Source organism: Pelobates fuscus, chromosome 1, assembly GCF_036172605.1.
Source record: "Pelobates fuscus isolate aPelFus1 chromosome 1, aPelFus1.pri, whole genome shotgun sequence".
Lineage (NCBI taxonomy): Eukaryota > Metazoa > Chordata > Amphibia > Anura > Pelobatidae > Pelobates > Pelobates fuscus.
The window spans coordinates 425,708,544-425,728,480 of NC_086317.1; the positions used below are offsets into that span (position 1 = coordinate 425,708,544).

At 42.0% G+C, this 19,937-nt stretch overlaps 1 protein-coding gene across 1 annotated transcript in view; it reads left to right on the forward strand.

Moving 5' to 3' along the window:
- The first annotated feature begins 5,909 nt into the window (after window positions 1-5,909).
- The window catches only part of FOXO1 (forkhead box O1), a 63,318-nt gene continuing 49,290 nt past the window's right edge, over window positions 5,910-19,937 (forward strand). Inside the window, exon 1 of the mRNA XM_063428961.1 lies at window positions 5,910-7,761. Within this exon, the coding sequence (XP_063285031.1) occupies window positions 7,186-7,761 (576 nt within the window). The 5' untranslated portion in view covers window positions 5,910-7,185. The remainder of the gene's footprint in view (window positions 7,762-19,937) is intronic.

The window sequence follows — 19,937 nt, forward strand, 5'->3', positions numbered from 1 at the left end:
GTCTGCATCAGTGGTCATAATCAGGTTATTATTATTATTATTATTATTGCCATTTATATAGCGCCAACAGATTCCGTAGCGCTTTACAATATTTTGAGAGGGGGGGATGTAACAATAAATAAGACAATTACAAGAAAACTTACAGGAATAATAGGTTGAAGAGGACCCTGCTCAAATGAGCTTACAGTCTATAGGAGGTGGGGTATTAGAAACATTAGGATAGGAAATATCAAGTAGGAGTGAAGCAGAGCTGGAGGAGAGAGCAAAGCACTATCCCATAGGGACAGGTATGTAAGGGAGAGATTACTCTGGGAGGCCATACGCTTTCCTGAAGAGATGGGATTTAAGGCCCTTCTTAAATGATTGAAGACTAGGGGAGAGTCTGATGGCAGTAGGCAAGTTATTCCATAGGAGAGGAGCCGCCCGTGAGAAGTCCTGCAAGCGTGAGTTGGCCGTACGGGTGCGAGCAGCGGTCAGGAGGTGGTCGCGGGCAGAGCGGAGGGTACGAGGAGGGGCATATCTCTGGATCAGTGAAGAGATATAAGAGGGGCTGGAATTGTTCAGTGCTTTAAATGTATGGGTTAGCACTTTGAATTGACTCCTATAGGATACAGGGAGCCAATGTAAGGACTGGCAGAGGGGCGAGGTGTGAGAGGACCGACTGGATAGGAAAATCAGTCTAGCTGCAGCATTCATTACAGACTGTAGCGGGGCAGTACGGCTTTTGGGGAGACCAATCAGGAGAGGGTTACAGTAATCCATGCGGGAAATTACTAGAGCATGGACAAGCTCCTTGGTAGCATCTTGCGTAAGAAAGGGGCGGATGCGGGCTATGTTTTTGAGTTGGAACCTACAGGACTTGGCAACAAACTGGATGTGAGACTCAAAGGTGAGACCAGAGTCAAGTAAGACGCCAAGACAGCGCGCTTGTAGGGATGGACTTATGTGGATATCACTGACTTGAAGGGAGAGTGAGAGAGGAGGATCAGTATTAGGAGGAGGAAAGACAAGGAGTTCAGTTTTAGAGAGGTTAAGTTTGAGAAAGCGTGACGACATCCAGTCAGAGATGGAAGAGAGGCAAGCAGTGACACGTTGCAGGACGGCCGGGGAGAGGTCCGGTGAGGAGAGGTATATCTGAGTGTCATCAGCGTACAGGTGGTAGTTGAATCCAAAAGAGGCAATAAGTTTTCCAAGAGAGGCAGTATAAAGAGAAAATAGAAGGGGACCAAGGACAGAGCCTTGGGGAACTCCAACCGAGACAGGGCGAGGGGAGGAGGTATCCTTGGAAAAGGAGACACTAAATGAGCGTTTGGAGAGATAGGAGGAAAACCAAGAGAGGACAGAGTCACAGAGACCGAGTGATTGAAGAGTTTGAAGGAGGAGAGAATGATCAACTGTGTCAAAGGCAGCAGAGAGGTCAAGGAGAATTAATATGGAGTAGTGACCTTTGGATTTAGCGGAGATTAGGTCATTAGTCACTTTGATAAGAGCGGTCTCAGTAGAGTGGAGAGGGCGGAAGCCAGACTGAAGAGGGTCAAGGAGAGAGTTGGAATTAAGGAAGTGAGACACACGGGTAAAGACAAGTCTTTCCAAAAGCTTTGATGAGTAAGGGAGCAGGGATATGGGACGATAGTTCGAGGGGCAGGACGGGTCAAGAGATGGTTTTTTCAGGATAGGTATTACAGTGGCATGTTTAAGGTCAGCAGGAACAGTGCCAGAAGAGAGAGAGAGCAGTTAAAGATGTGTGTTAGGATAGGCACAAGACAAGGGGAGAGAGATCTGATGAGGTGAGATGGGACAGGATCAAGTGGGCAAGTGGTGGGGCGAGAGGAATGGAGAAGTGCAGCCACCTCTTGTTCAGTAGCTGGGGAGAAAGTCTGAAGGGTAGGGAAAGCATGATTTATGTGTGGTTGAGAAAGAGAACGGCAAGGAGGGGAGAATTGTTTCCTTAGCTGTTCAATCTTGTCAGTAAAGTAATATGCAAAGCTATCAGCTGTAAGGTTAGTTTGGGGGGTGGCCACAGCAGGGCGGAGAAGGGAATTAAAAGTGTCAAAGAGACGTCTGGGATTGCGGGAGCATGAACTAATGAGAGAGGAAAAGTAGGACTGTTTGGCGAGGGCAAGGGCTGCGCTGTACGAAAGCAACATGAATCTATAATGAAGATAGTCTGCCTGGGTGCGGGACTTCCTCCAGGAGCGTTCAGCACAGCGGGAGCAACTCTGCAGATAGCGTGTTGATTTATTATGCCAAGGTTGGGGTCGTGTTCTCCTCGTGGTGCATGTTTGGAGTGGGGCTGCAGTGTTCAAGGCAGATGTGAGGGTAGTGTTATATGTGGAGATGGCCAGTGAGGGACAGGAGAGGGAAGGGATGGATAGCAGTTGTGAATCAATGTCAGCCGACAGCTGCTGGAGGTCAATAGAGTTAAGGTTCCTCCTGAGCTGAGGGGGGTTAGGCTGAGGTTGTTGGGTGAGGGGGTAATTGAGAGCAAACGATAAGAGGTGGTGATCAGAGAGAGGAAATGGAGTATTGCAGATATTAGATAATGTACATGAATAGGAGAAAATAAGGTCGAGGGTATTGCCAGCTACATGAGTGGGAGAATTAGCCCACTGCAATAGTCCAAGGGAGGAAGTAATTGAAAGTAGTTTAGAGGCTGCTGGGGTTAAAGGTGGGTTAAAGGTTCCTTAGATATACTAAAAATCCAATGAGAGGCACCTATTGTCAGGATCTTCTATTCAATCTTGCCTAGTGGAAATCCCTGAAGGAGGTTTGCATCCTCCAACCACCACATCAGGTCTTTTGACTCTGCTCATAACTAAAATTAGCTACTATTGGATGTGATGTGTTTATTGGGCTATGAAATATTGCTGAGGGCCTCTAAGATTCTTCTGTGCCAACTGTGTAGGTCCTATAGAGCAGAGTTCCCGGAAATATCATGTTGCAACAGGCCAATAGCAACCTTAAACACAGTGGCTGAAGAATCATGTCCAAGAGACGTGGGTCTCTTTCTCTGAAAAAAAAAATACTGAGACCTCAAGATTGCTAAAGAAAACCCCGAAATATATAATTTGTTGTGCTGGGAACAGGTTGCTTTTCCACTAATTTGTGACTCAGCGGTGAACTTGAAGCACAGTTAATGCCGTATCTCAATGTAATCTAAGGATAGACTGAGTCTGTGCCAAGTTCAGGACAGAAACAATTTGCCAGCTAGACTCCCCAGAGAAACCTCAGCTCAGTGACACACTGTATTGGGCACACAACAGTGAGTTTACCCCAGTCTTCATGGCAGAACTGCCACCTGCAGGATTACAGCAGCAATAGTCTGTGCCATTACAGCAGCAATAGTCTGTGATCATAAGGAGGGCCTGCAAGGGGTCACCTTTTTGGAGGACTCATGTCCTGCAGTCTCCAGAGGGAAAAGGCTGAACTCATCCAGGAAAGGAACTAAATAGCTCCATATAAGACAAACTCTAGTTTACACATACAAATATTGTAGGAAGAATTGACGAGAAAGGTGAGAATTGGGAATATCCCATCCCTGTTCCAAATAATTAACCGTGCCACGCATACAACTTCAACATATTGCAGGGCTGCACATGAAAAATGTTGCCCCGAATTATCGGCACATTAATATGCAGCATGAGTGAAATTAGTTCATTAATTATAAAGGAATTTGAAATTCACTTCCTGGATTGCTTAACATATTTTCCCCATTCTACAAATGCTGCATATTCCAGGGCATCGCATTTCACAAGCTGCAGAACTGGTAAATCATCATGTGTTCCTAGACAGATACAGGGTTAGTCACTAAAGTGTGAATTTCAAATTTAAGGTCAGAGTAGCAAACTGAAAGTAGCATGGCTGAATTACAGAATTTTCCAGTTCAGCTATTTTGACCTTTAAATTTTGAAAATCACTTTGAATTCACCTTGAATTCTCACTTTAGTGAATAACTCAGATAATATCGCTTTTACATGTTTTTGGGCTGTACAATAATACTGCCCTCTTTTATGTAGTATGCATGATACACTTCTTTTGGGATTCTTGATTAATACATTAAAGTGGCACTGTCCCACAGCAGAGAGCACATGAGACCCCCAAAGCGGAGCTACATCACATTTTAAAGGCAGAACATGCGAGGCATAAGCTGATCCCTCTCTACTCACCACACTAGGCTATCCAAACTCATCTGCCACTGCACTGCCGGTTCTAAACAACACACTCTGCAACACTGAGCTGAAATGTGGCTGCTGACATAACCTAAATGACACTCTGGCTGTACACTAACAGGCCTATGTCTGAACACTGGGACTGCCGGTGCTGGGGGTTTGGTGGACTGGGGGTACCTCTCCATGAGCGAATAAGCTATCCTCCTCTGACTAAATACGTGTTTAGGGGCCCAGGGGCATCTACTAACCATGGCATGCTTACCTTTGTTTTAGTTTATTTTCATCTGTTTGCTTCCACATGCCATACTGTTCCAAGCAAACTATATCTGCTATCCCTACTTTTTAAAAATGTGCACTACTTAAAGGACCACTATAGTGCCAGGAAAACATACTTGTTTTCCTGGCACTATAGTGCCCTGAGGGTGCCCCCACCCTCAGGGTCCCCCTCCCGCCGGGCTCTGGAGAGAGGAAGGGGTTAAAATCTTACCTTTCTCCAGCGCCGGGCGGGGAGCTTTCCTCTTCCTCCTCTCCTCCTTCCTAACGACGTCATCGGCTGAATGCGCATGCGCGGCAGGAGCCGCCCGCACATTCAGCCAGTCTCATAGGAAAGCATTAACAATGCTTTCCTATGGACGCTGGCGTCTTCTCACTGTGATTTTCACAGTGAGAAGCACGCAAGCGCCTCTAGCGGCTGTCAATGAGACAGCCACTAGAGGCTCTAGAGGCTGGATTAACCCTCAGTGTGGGATTAACCCTTCTCTGAAACTGCTATGTTTATTTAAAAAAGGGTTAACCCTAGCTGGACCAGGCACCCAGACCACTTCATTAAGCTGAAGTGGTCTGGGTGCCTATAGTGGTCCTTTAAGACATATGCTATTCAACTTTCTTATCAACAATGCTCATGCTATGTCTCAAATAACTTGTTCTTTATCTATGCACAGCAAAAATAAAGAATATAATAATAAAAAAATAAAAAATAAAGAATATAAAGTGACACTGTCACTCCACCCCATTAAAAATGGATATTTCATAAAAATAGATTATGAAATACTCATATTGACTGTGTTGTAATTTAAATACCAACCCAGTCAAGAGATATACTGAGACAAGGAAGAGACTACTTTGTCTATAGATACTTCCTACGCCTGACACTTGTTCGGAGCTACTGCCATCTTGAAGTGTCAATCCCCCCAGCCGTCACCACGACGGCTGCAGGTAATTGACTTTATCTCTGGAGGATCACACCCGGCCATCGGAACCCACAGTGGTGATATCACAGTCTGGGGTCTTTGCAAATTCTTCAAAGTCCCCAGAAGGTGACAAAATCGTTTTAACTTCCTTTTTGCAGCATATATTGCAGGGTACCACTTTTTATGTACTGCCCATGCCCATGTAGAAGTGATGTGTGTCCAGGAAAATGTTGCTGAAGTGGCAACAAGATGTGTCCAGGAAAGCACAATGAATCTGGCAGTCCTGGGTATGTGTCCAGGAAAGCATACTGGGCCTGACAGTCCTGGGTATATGTCCAGGAAAGCATGCTGGGCCTGGCAGTCGTGGATATATGCCTATAAAAGTCTGATAATATTCTGGTAACTCTAGACACAGTGTCAGACACGAGTTTCAGGTATTATCACGTGAAGCATGCATGCTCGAGTTATTGGAGAGAAACACACATAAAAACAGAGATATTATCATCTCTCGGTGTCATTCCCCTCTCTGCTCTTTGGATACTCGGGGCTGTTGACACAGAGGATTCAGGGACTGACTAGTTATGAAACACACCGGTCTGTTTGTTTTCCCTCCTTGTGTCTGTTGTTGTGATGATGATGAGTACTCTGCTCAGGCAGCTCCCATCTAAGCTCCTAGTGAAGCTCTGGAACACCCTGCATGGGAGAACATAAACAAACCCTGGCTAACCCCTTCACTGCTGGTACCTCCTGCAAAATCAGAGAAGTACAAAGGGCGCTTTTACCCAACAAGGGCTGGACTACAGCCGCTTCCTAGCTGAGAGTATTGGGAGTTATTTTCTAGCCTTGACTGTAAGAGCTCACAGCGCCCAGAAACATTAAGAGTGCCACTCATGCACACCCACTCAGAGTGACTGAGGTAAGGAAGGGTGGGGAGGACACTGGCAGCTAGGGCTCTCATTGGAGGAAAGCCGGCACGGAAGCCACGCCCCTCTCCTGTAGGGGGTGGGTAGTGAAGGAGAGGCCGGCGCGTGACATGCTGTGGTGGGTTCCAGTAAAGTGCTTCTCATTGCCGGAGTAAGTCGGAGTTCCAGAGACATTCAACAGGCGGCTGCAGAGAACAGTCTGAGAGCGGGATCGAACCCTCGGACGCAAAGGTTCTCTTCTAGTAAAGGGACTATATCGTCACCGGGACAACGTTCTATTCTGTCAGAGGGATTGTGACAGCTCTGGGGCAACGTTCTATTCCAGCAATCGGACTGTGCTAACTCTAGGACAAGGTTCTATCACATTAAACGGACTGTAGAAACTGTGGGGCAACGTTCTATTCCAATAATCGGACTGTGCCAATTCTAGGACAACGTTCTATCACATTAAACGGACTACAGCAACTGTGGGGCAACGTTCTATTCCAGTAATCGGACTGTGCCATATCTGGGACAACGTTCTATTCCATTAAACGGACTGTGTTCGATCTGGGGCAATATTCTATCCCTACACTTTAACGGACCGAGTTGATCTGGACAAGATTCTGTTTTACTGAGGGATTGTTCCTGCTCTGGGTCAACGTTCCATCATAGACAGAAGGACCGTGTCTGCTCTGAGACAGGAAAGGGATTGCGTCTGTCTTGGGACAAGCTTCAGCACAGACTGGCAAGGGGTTTGCTCTGGGCAGGTAGAAGGACCTGGCCACACTCTTCTGTGAGTTTCACCAAGATAGCACAGCTCCCATGAAGTGACTAAGTTTGAAAGCAGTTTGGGGCTCTCTCCAGTGTGTTTGCCCCATCTTTGTGTTTACTGCCCCCTGTTCAGTGGTAAATTAGGCTGTTATGGCTGAAGCACTACAACCTCCACCACCTGTGGTGGAGATAGACCCAGATTTTGAGCCCTTAGCCCGGCCCAGATCATGTACCTGGCCGCTACCCCGACCTGAGTTTAACGCAAACAGTTCTGCTAACTCGTCCCCAGCTCCTTCCCTGCAGCCAGATCCTGCGGCAGGTAATGTGGACTTTATGAGCAATCTTAGTCTGCTGGAGGAGAGTGAGGACTATGACCCCACTGATGCTCTTGGAGTCTGTGGAGAGTTCCAGTGTCAAGATCTGCGCCAGCTGCAGCACCCACATCAACCACAGCACACCCAGACTGGGCCACTGCATGTGTCCCCTGCCCTGCCGGCACTGTCACCTGCCTCCTCCCCTTCCCCCCTGGGAGCCCAGCAGCCCCGCAAGAGCAGCTCCTCCCGCCGCAATGCCTGGGGCAACCTGTCCTATGCCGACCTCATCAGCCAGGCCATAGAGAGTTCTCCAGAGAAGAGACTCACCCTGTCCCAGATCTACGACTGGATGGTCAAAAGTGTCCCTTATTTCAAGGACAAGGGAGATAGCAACAGCTCAGCTGGCTGGAAGGTAAGTCTGGAATAGAGAATAATGGAGGTGTGGTGCACACAACAGCCCATCAAATCAGGGTTTCACCAAACCAAAGCTTGTCAAAATCTCTGTTTACCTTTGCTCCCAAAAGTCATGGCTAAATATACATTCAGGTATAAAATACAATTCTGGGACTAAAGCTCATGTTAAGAGGAGGTTTGACAACTGTCTAAGTGTCACTTTTATTTCCCACTAAGAATAAGTACTAACATGTTGTGGTCCTTTACAGCGTTACGGAATGTGATGGCGCTATATAAATAATAATATAACACAATAAGCCTGTCTGGAAGAGCATCATGACAAATGCAGTCCAACCACAGATAGAGAGCCAGATGTAAACTATCTCTCAACACACCTTGTCTGGTGCCAGACTGGGCAATAAGTTGGTGATTACACTTGAAAAGAAGTATTGGATGATAGTGCACTGGGGACTATAGCGTCTGTTCAGTTACCAGACAGGCTCCAATGCACTGAGCTTATTACATTACATGCTCCCCAAGGCGATGGTACTAGTAATAAGACTCAGAGGAGTTGTTCCCCCTCAGCTAATCTCTTGCATTGATATTGAGTACAGCTAACAAGCTTAGTGTGCGGATGAGGGACCTAATTGTGACCCCACAATAGAGCATTGTATGTATGTAATAACAAAATCTCTCCACTCACCATTTCCTCTGAGTGCATCCTGAGGAAGCACAGGGACAGATACACCAACCACAATGGGAGTGTATCATAAAATGCCTGAAAAGCTCTTTAAGACAAGGGTAGCCAAAAGGTAGATCCCCAGATGTTATAAAACTACACTGGCAGGTACTGCAACGTTTGGTCGTCCAGGGTTTAGAGGAACATTGCTGTGATCTGTTTTAGCCTTTACAGTATTATACAAATCTAAAAAGATATGAAAATATTATTAAAGAACTATTTTGGCAAATCAACCTGCAGACAGTGTCTATCCGTGGCGATGTGCCAAGTTATCTCCTTTTTGTGATGATCACATCAACGAGAAAGCATTAGGATTTTTGTTTGGGGTCTTTCGCTCATCCAACATATGGTATCTGCATTTCTCTTTGGCTGGTTTGGTTCATTAGAAACATTGACTGTCTTTTAAACAAAGTTAAACACACGAGTTTGCCTCTCTGTTACCATTTGCTTTTTCAACAGTTTGTATTTCAATATTTATTATGGGCAGTTATTAGATTCTAATGTTGAATGACGGTTCCATGATACCAGAGAACTGCATAGGACATTTCAAGTCATATGTCCTAAACATTTACACTTCTGTATCATCTACAAATCTAAAGCAGAGTCCTTCAAGGTGACGTATAAACATATAAACATGATGCCCCTCTGTGCTCATTTGCATGTTAAACTAGGAATTCTGGGAAAATTTTGAAAACAAGAATACTTGGAACTACTATGACCATGCCGAACTTGAGATAAATTAGATTTACAATTTTTTACTAAAGTACTTGTGCAAATATATATATACACACACACACACACACACACACACACACACACACACACACCAATACTTATTTTTCACATGCGTTCAGTGGAAGTTTTGAGTCATTTAGCTCTGAGATAACCTATTTGTGCACAGAACGTGAATGTTTCGTTCCTTTCTGTTTGCAGCGTTTTGTATATTTTAGTTTCTGTGTACTCTACTCCTAGGGCAGTATACTCACGTGAAACAATGTGGTTTATGTGTTAAACTAGGCAGTTCTTGGGCAAAAACACTAAAGGCAGAGCAATCATGTAGAGCAATTCATGGGTCTCCATAAAGCTTGCTCCATTTTTAGATCATTTACACAGGATACAGTTAAAGGTGTTGTTTTTTTTTTTTGCACTCTTACCTGGTAGATTCTGCACTTCATCATGCAGAAAGCAAATAAGTGGTAGGGCAGGTTTCACTATGGCTTGTTAAATGTGTTAATTTGTGGGGATTTTTTGTTTTCTTTTGGTATCTGAGCTATTTGATTTAAAAAAAAAAACAACTACGGTAACTTACTTTTGTTGGGTAGAGGGGAAAGTATTATTAACGTAAGATTGAGAAACACTGGATTTCTGAACGTGCTGCTGAAAGTCAGTGATTTACTTATGGTTATGGGTACAGGTCTTGGCTGAACCTTTGACCTTTAGAATCTGTGTCTAGCGTTATAATCCCTTATATCACACTTCCTGGTGGACTAGATGCAAAATTCACACTCAGTGACTGCTCGACAAAGTCTTTTCCCAGAGAAATATGCTTGCTCTTGATACCAAAATTCTTCCACATTCCTCTAGGGATTAAACTTCACACGCCATCCAAAACACAAAAGCAAATTAAATGCTAACCTTTTCGTTTCCAGGAGGGTCAGCGATATTTTGCAGAACAATTTATTATCTGACTAAGCGTCATAAGGAATAATTAGATATTTTGTCAGCACTGCAACCTGTAATGACTTGAACATTAGTTTGCAAATCACACCATAAAATCTTGCCCATAAACTTAATGTTAAGATTTAGAGGGAAGTTTTTATAGCATAGAAAATAATCACAGTGATGAAAAATGTACTGTAAAGCTAATGAGATTGTAACTGGAAGATAATTGGCGAGCATAAAATATGCATCATAAAAACGAGTTGAGTAGTTTTAATTGCACTTTTTGTTCTGCTACCCCAAAATATACATCCTCCCCTCTCCAATGTATCGTTCTAAAGGGTTATACTGTGTCCTCATTTGTCCCTGTAAACCCCTAAGTGTTGAAACTCGTTACTGTTTTATGTAGTGCTAACATGTTTTGTAGCGCTGTACAACACTGACCGTAGCAATACTGTTTTCTGGCTGCAGAACTGCCTATTCTTGTCAGTTTTCAAATTGAGACCTTAGGTTGGAAAATGCTGACTATACTTGTAAATACTGGAATTGTGTGGACTGATGTTGTTTGATGGTAGATGGTGTGTTATTCACTGTTGCTTAGAAATGCTTAGTGTGTGTGTCTTTTATGAGAACCGAGATCAACAATGCTATGTCGGGTTTCATGCAGTGCATTTTTTTTATGGTAGCAATGTATGATATTAAAAGCTTTTAAGGGACCACTCTAGGCACCCAGACCACTTCAGCTCAATGAAGTGGTCTGGGTGCCAGACCCACCTCGTTTTAACCCTGCAGAGAATCTGCTATGTTTACACTGCAGGGTTAATCCAGCCTCTAGTGGCTGTCTCCCTGACAGTCACTAGAGGCCGCTTCCGAGATTTACACGGAGTAAATCAAACTTATTTGAGTCCAGCGTCAAATAAGATCCCCATAGGAAAGCATTGAGTAATGCTTTCCTATGGGCGGGTTTGAATGCACACGCGCGCGCCTCTGGTCGTGCATGCGCATTCGGCTCCACTCGGGAGCTGATGTTGGCGGGGGAGGAGAGGTCACCAGCGCAGAGGGAGCCCGGCGCTGGATTAAGGTAAGTGGCTGAAGGGGTTTTGACCCCTTCAGCACCGAGGGAGGGGAGCACTCGAAGAGCTTATACTGCCAGGAAAACGGGTTTGTTTTCCTGGCACTATAGGATCCCTTTAAGACCTGACTTGCATCCCGATTTGTTGTCTCCTCTATTTACTCCTTACCAGTTTAGAAAGTGTCAATTTTTTTTTGGGCTGAGATATTGAGTTAAACAGGACGCATAGATATTATTATTATTATTATTATTATTATTATTATTGCCATTTATATAGCACCAACAGATTCTGTAGCACTTTACAATATTATAAGAGGGGGGAATTTAACTATAAATAGGACAATTACAAGAAAACTTACAGGAACCATAGGTTCAAACGAGTTTACAGTCTATAGGAGATGGGGTATAAAACACAATAGGACAGGACATGTACCTGAACTGAACAGTTTATCTGACAATTTAAAGTATCATTGGGGTAACGCTTTTCCTCTTTTTTATTTTTTTTCTTGGACATTGTCACTTTTGCACTGTGACCACTGGTCAAACTTGTAAGGAACTAGGAATATTATAAGAAAACCCATAAATTTAAACCCAGGAAACAGTTACAGACTGTAAGAGAACCTGTGAGTGGACAAACACTTTCCTCGTCGTTACTACTACCTCATGAGGTTCCCCTCAGAAGAGCTTGGTTGAACGTGAGCATTTATACCATTGGGGTGGCAGACCGTTCATTCCCACAAAAGATGTCCAGGACTAAAATGCCAAAGAGCCCTCTCTGCATCTGCAATACAGTGATTTTTATACTATATATATATATATATATATATATATATATATATATATATATATAATTTTTTTTTCCTGCTTTTTGTTAAATGGAATGCCATACCTGTCTTGGTATAAAGGGATTTACATCAAGTGTAGGGATGTTAATACGGTCCTGGGATGTTTGTTTAAAGCAACACTAGCATTAGGGAATACAAAACCTGTATTCCTAACACCTGACTGTTATACATGCTAGTTAGATTCAACGTCCCTTTATTCCTCCCTATATTCCTCCAGCGCATCGGTCTCTGTTATTGCAACTCATCCAATACTAATCATATCAGCCAATCCAATGCTTCCCCTAGGAGGCTAGTGCATATGAGTGTCAATCGCCAGTCTGAATTTCCTCAGAGTTGTTTTGATTCCATGCATCTCTAAGGAGAACTTTCAGCTTCTCCATGCGAAGCAAGTATGTCAAAGGTCCGTCCTGCAATCTTTGCATAAAGGCACCCAGTAAGCCCCTCTAGAGGCTGTCAGAGTAACAGCCACTATAGGTGCCTTTAGGTAGCAATGTCAATTTCTCTGAAAAGGCAGTTTTACAATGCTCAACCATTGACCCAGAAACACTACATGAAGCTGCAGGGGGTTCAGGTGTGAAGACTGTTCATTTAAATTGCATGTTAGGAGCTTAGGGCAACTGTGCAGGTTTTTGGATATCAAAGTTTCACTCTTCACTTCACTCTTATGCCAATGGCATACTAGTAAAGCTCAAGGAGATCTAACTGATGTATAGTTATGGCTTTTCATGTATAGATATATTAGTACTTTGGCTAGCACAACGTATAGGTGACATTTTATTACTTTTTAATAACGCTGACAGTGGTTTTTTTTTTTTTTTTCTAAACTTTAAATCTTTATGAGTTTCAGATTGTAGTTCACAAAAGCTGAATCGGAAACATTCTCCAAGTAAACTGTATTTTCAGTTCAGCTGTTTTTGAACCTAAAATGCAATATTTGATTTCACATAAACTCACATTTTAATGAAGACCATCAGTCCTGTTCTGTTGGTTATGGCAGGTGCACTTTAAGGGCTTATTATGAAGGTGGCAGGGATGCTTGACTATTGCTGCTAACAGCCTGCTATAGCTGATTGGTTTTGTGTCAGGACTCCTGCCTATTTCACTGACGGTGGTTGGGGGGTGGGGATTAAATAAAAGTGAATATACCTCTAATTGCTTGGCAGTAGAGGAAAACCGATGGAAATTTTAAGAAGCAATCCACACTTATTTACTTTTTCTAGTTTGAAATGTCAGTCAAGAAGTATATTTGTTTTTAAAACAAAAAGTATTTTTACTTTTTTTTTGTTCAATTATATATATATTCTTTTTAGTACTAGCCTTTAACCACTTAAGAGCCACACGACAGTATTGGTGACGTTATAGTCTGGTCCATATAAACGCATACAAAAATCCCACATCTTTCGTCCTAGAAGCTAGAAGTGTTAAGACTTGTTTTCATTAAAGTATTTGGACTTTCCAGATATTTATGACGACACAGGTTGTCAGATCACAGCACTGTATTGCTATCTTGAACATAATAATGGTAATAGTGGCTAGGTTTTGTATGCCTTTTGCCCTTATGTCCAGTGGAACATGCAAATTCATTTACAAATATTTGTTGCTTTTTTTTTTCTTTTTCTTCTTAATTTTTATTTTGTTAGAGTTTTTGAAGACACAAAACGTTTTGATTATAGGTGTTTGTGTCCATTTGTTTTGAATTAAAGTGAAGTGTCTTGTTCCCGACGCTGAAGAAATTTTTTAACCCATGACTGTCCTGTCTAAATACCTGCTTGATTTAACAATTATATAGATTTGAGTTACTTTGTTTATAATATTGTATAACCAAGTAATGTTTGGGACTATTCCCAACTCCTTCTACCCATGTTACACATACTTCTGCTTGGCATCTATTGCAATATAACTTTGTATGCCCACTATACAACTGGCACGTTGCATTGCGCGTTGATAGTGTCCGATGTATAACATGTAACCTAAATAGTGTATCATTTTTACGTTGGCTAGCTGTATAACGTGGGACTACATTTGGTTTTCCTTGGCTTACAAAACATATTGAGGCTCAAAATCATTTGTTTTATTGTAGCTAGTCATTGCTTTTACAAAGCTCTGACTAATCTGAATATGAATCTCAAGGATTTACAGCAAGCATCATTAAAAACCAAAACAAAAAAAGTGGGCAGTGTTGTAGCTTAATCTGTTCATATATTGTCAGATCCAACACATTTAGTCAACTGAACTGATGGGTGTGCATGTGTAGCACCTAGCCATGTTAATTTGTATTTAGCAATAAGGGTGGTGACACAGGTATTCTCATAGAGGGGGAGAAATAAAATCTATATATTTTAGATTTATCTATAGGTGTAGGTGAATCCAAAGATCTATATCGCCATGTATTTGCTATTTACTTCCGTAAATGCTTTAAAAAATGAAATTGACCATATAAACTATTATGCACAATATTGTCTTTCAGAGAAATGGCAGTGTTTACTCTGCTGCCTCGTTCCACCTCTTGCGGCTGTCACTTGGACAGCCACTAGAGAGACTTCCTGGAAGAGGTTATGCAACCTTTGAAGGACCTGTGTTCAGCATCTTCATGCTCTCTGTATAGGGAAGCTGAACACAAACAATAGAGATGCATTGATCCAATGCATCTCTATGAGAAGATGTTGATTGGCCTAGTGTGGTGAATTGCCATCCATGCGCACTAACTTCTTACAGCTCCTATATGGCTGGGATCATGAAGACTGATCATTTTAGCTAAGGAGGTGGGACTAGCAGTAAGGAGACTAGTGTGCTACGAGATAAAGCAAGTAAAAAAAACAAAAAAAAACACCTTTTTTTTTCTTAACTCTTTCAAGGGTGAGTCACAAATATAAATGGTGAAAAGAAAACTATAGCGATAGGAATACATGTTTGTATTCCTAAGGTTATAGTGTTCCTTTAAGTTCCTCAGTACCAATATTTACTTTAGGACTTGCATGGGAGATTAAGGGGTCATTCTTATTTCTCTGCTCATAGCTCATTTACTAATGGCTATTTTCATGTATTTTTTTTTTTTTTTTTATATATATATATATATAACTTTTGGATGTAAAGTACACTAAACTGTACGTTATATTTTCATAATTTACTGTATTAGCCTCCCCAGGCCCACGATGCTGGTCTGTGAGAAGCATTTGAAGGGTCACAGCTAAGTACAAACAGTAAATATTTTGCGCTAAGCAAAAAGGAAAGTTTTGCAGGTTAAAAAAAAGTTGGATTTTATGCATTTATGGAAGATTTAAAAAAAAATAAATAAAAAGTAAAATATTCATTTTTGTAAATGCGTTGTTCAAATGCATTTAAATATCATCCCTCCCAACCGTCCTTTTCCTGCCTTAATCGACTGGAGTCCCGCATTTGGGGAAACCAGGAAACTGTCCCCAACAATCATAGCACAAGTGCATAGTTGGGAGTGCTCGCAGTATGGTTAGGCCACTGTTTCAGTGCTCCCTGTACGGTCTGCCTTCAGTGGGCCTGCTACTATTGTTGTTAAGCAGCTTGGTGCATATTCACACCAAGCAGACATGACCCCTTTCTGGGTGGGTCCGACCCCTTTACTCCCCTCCTCCCAGTGTCCCGATTCTGGGGGTACGAAATATCCTTCTATGCTATCATAAAGGCTTTAGGGACTGGACTAAGATTACCTAAAAAGTGTCATTAAAAGCATTTAAATTGTTTAAGAAATAAAACAAAAACAAAACAAATTAAGCGGTTCTTGTTATCTCGTGATCATCAAACCTCACAGATTATCATATCTGTGCACCCTGTTTTGTGTCCTTAAGCTTAAGAAACCAAATCTTTTTTGCTGAATGACCAGTAAAATCATTCAGACCACTTCATCTAAATGAAATGGCCTAGGTTTAACTCTTAAATGCAAAACATCGCCATTTTTGTAAACTATTTTGTCTTCCTGAAAGCCACTAGAGGCACTACTGCATCCATAACCAAGTAAAACTCTGTTCTATAAATGCCTCTGATATTTGATTGATTCTCTTTATGAGAAGCATTGGATTGGCTAAGACGTCATCAGGGATGCTGGCTGCTGCAGTGGCGGAGTCTCTGTCCTGGAAACATTATGAGTACTTGTTATTATATAATTATACAGAGCAAAGGTTAGGGGCTTGTCAGAAGGGAACATGTCCTGAAAAAAAAATTATTTTTAGGACTATAAAAACAAAAATGCTTTAAAAACCATTTAATTGAAAATATAATTTTTTAAATACTGGTAATCGCAGCACCTCATATACCTATCTTCTAGTTAACTATAATCTAGTTCTAAAATTGAGGAGCTGACAATACCTCTTTAAATTAACAAATAAATGCCTTGAAGTACACTAGACACATCTACCCCAGTATCCATCACTAGTTAACATATTGCTTCTTATTTTAGTGTGTGTGTATTCATATATAATCGGTGTATATGTAATGTATAAATATTATGCATTGTTAAGTATGTGTGTTCAAATAACTATGTGTGTCTTTCTAGATTTAAGTTTTGCCATAAATACGGTGGGTGTTCTTTGAATAAATAAAGTATGGGTTAGAAAAGCAAGTTCCAAAAATGATTTCAAGTTGGTCTGCCTACTTCAATAGAGGAAATAGCAGGGGTGGAGCAGACAGCCAAAAACCCACAAAAGTAACAGATGTGAATAATCATAGCTTCACTTGCAATATGACTAATCCCAAATTCAGAAGGGCCCGTCAGTATGACATTTGCATGCATTACTCGTGTGATCCATCTCCATTCTATTCTGTAATGAATTATATTTGAATGCTTCTTATTGCATAACTGTTGCAGAGAGATAAATGTGTGGAGGACTGCTTTTTAGACTATAGATACTCTTAATTAAAAAAAAAAATAATACATTTTTTTTTTCGTTATGCTTTCAATTTATCCATTCCAAGATCAGTATGGTTCTTTCCCTGAGAACTGGAATGCTCAGCAAATTTTTTTATTTTTTTTAATTTACCTGTAATCCATCTCTAGGACAGATTTTTCACTGCAGCCTGATCCTGTTCTGGTAATATCATCATTCTTGTTGATCAGTGTCTCACGAGAAACATTTAGGACATGCAGTGCATGCGCGGCAGTCGATTCACTCCGCTAGTCCATTGCTTCTCTGGGAAACATTGAATCCAACTTTTTCCATAGAGCACCATTAGATGCACACAGCCTCGAGTGGTTGCATACTATAAATACGGACGCTGAACATAAAGTACATGCAACAGTTAATTTAAAATTCTAACTTTTTTTTTAACTTTAGATCCCATAGTGGCAGCCTGCCTGACAGCCTCCCACTTAGATTTGGAATATTGTGAAATGTAAAATTGGAAAGCTGCAGTCCCCAAATCACTTCATTAAAGGGTTACTCCAACCACCATGACCACTTATGTGATCTGAAGTGGTTATGGTGGTTGAAGAATGCATGTGTAGTGCTTCTGCTTGAAACACAGCACATACTGAGATACCGTATATACTCGAGTATAAGTCGAGTTTTTCAGCACATTTTTTGTGCTGAAAAACCCTCACTCGACTTATACTCGAGTTAATGTCTGTATTATGGCAATTTGCATTGCCATAATACAGACATGGACCGGGGGCTGTCAGGAAGCTGTAACTTACCTTCACAGCAGCTCCTGTCAGCTCCCTTCTCTCTTCTCCGGTGCGTGCAGCTCCCAGGTCAGCTCCCTCTGCAACTCTCGCGAGAGCTGCGGGGTCAGAGCGTTGCCACGGGTTACCGTGGCAACGCTCCGCGCGGCCGCGAGAGTTGCAGAGGGAGCTGACCTGGGAGCTGCACGCACCGGAGAAGAGAGAAGGGAGCTGACAGGAGCTGCTGTGAAGGTAAGTTACAGCTTCCTGACAGCCCCCGGTCCATGTCTGTATTATGGCAATGCAAATTGCCATAATACAGACATTAACTCGAGTATAAGTCGAGTGAGGGTTTTTCCTGGCAAGCTAACAAGCAGGGAGGGGGGACGAAAATTAAATCAAATATTAAAAAAAATACAATAAAAAATATTAAAATAAAAAAAACTTAAAATATTAAAATAAATTATAATAAAAATGCCCTCCTCCCACCCAGTACACACACACACACTCTGCATTCTACACACACTCTGCATTATATACACACACACTCATACAAACAATCTGCATTCTACACACACTCAAACACACACTCATACACACACTCTGCATTAATATACACACACACTCATACAAACAATCTGCATTCTACACACACTCATACAAACACACACTCTGCATTATATACACACACACTCATACAAACAATCTGCATTCTACACACACTCATACAAACACACACACTCTGCATTATATACACACACACTCATACAAACAATCTGCATTCTACACACACTCATACAAACACACACACACACACTGCATTATATACACACAGTGTGTGCGTATATAATGCAGAGTGTGTGTGTGTGTTTGTATAAGTGTGTGTGTAGAATGCAGATTGTTTGTATGAGTGTGTGTGTGTAGAATGCAGAGTGTGTTTGTATGAGTGTGTATATAGTTCTAAAAATCACAGAATTTCATAGCCCCAAGTTTTACCCTCGACTTATCCATGAGGCATAGCATATTTCACAATTGTTGGTCACAAAACTGCCCTCGACTTATAAATGAGATCGACTTATACACGAGTATATACGGTATTTGTAATTGTGCTTGGGGCCAGTTGCACCTCCCCCCCCCCAGCACACGTGGCCTAGGCAGCCCAGAACTCTGTTTTGGACTACCTATTGTAAATTGCACAGAGTTCTGGGCTGCCTAAGTCACGTCTACTCGGAGTGCCACTAGCCCCCAGCACACAATTAAGAATATTTCAGCACGTGCAACACATCTGAAACACTGCACATACTGACTCCTACCACCATGACCACTTAAAATCATTGAAGTGGTCATGGTAGTGGAAGTGTTAGTTTAGCTGCATGTCCCTCTTTTTACTTAGACATAAACAATTCACATTAGTGCCCCCAACCTATCCCCTCATCAGCTCCATCCCCCTGTCCCCCATCTCCTTCTCTCCCCTCCAACTTTAGCTCTCTTCAGAGCTTTCTCCTTCTCTCCTCAAAACTTTATCTCCATCTCTCCATATCTGTGGCTGTGAGGAGCATCCTACTGGGGAATTTCCAGGTATCCCAGTGGGTCAGTCTGGCGCTGTGTGGCACCATGACCACTACAGAGAGCTGTAGTGGTTATGGTGCATTGTGTGTTCCTTTAACCCCTTAAGGACCAAACTTCTGGAATAAAGGGGAATCATGACATGTCACACACATCATGTGTCCTTAAGGGGTTAAGCATCAGTGTGGCAATATGTGAAATCCAATGCTGTCATTGAGACTGTTATGCTCAATAAATCCTATCTATAGGTTAACCTTGAATGAAGGCAGTGCTTCCTTTAGGCATGAGCCCTGTTATTTTTTTATTTTATTTTTTTTCCCTTGAGCATGAAAGCACCCTATTCATTTTTCCACTTTCAGGCAAAATTTCTTGTTCTGATGAAGTTGAATCATTCAGTTATTTGGAAGCTGAGTAGCTGCGTTACCACCCACCATTCTTCCAGCATCAGTGCAGAAAGAAAAAAAAAAAAGACATGACATAAGGGTTATTGGAAATGTAAAAATTCCACTGATTACAGATTTCTGCTTATAAAAAAAAATGCAGCATTGCATCATTAAAGCTATGGCCCAGCATGTCTGCAGGCTGTAATATTGGGAAGAGGCTGTACATACTTTTCACTGTAGGCAATAATGTCTGTAAGTATTCTGATCAGATAGGTGAATTTCAAGCTCCATAATTTAGCTTC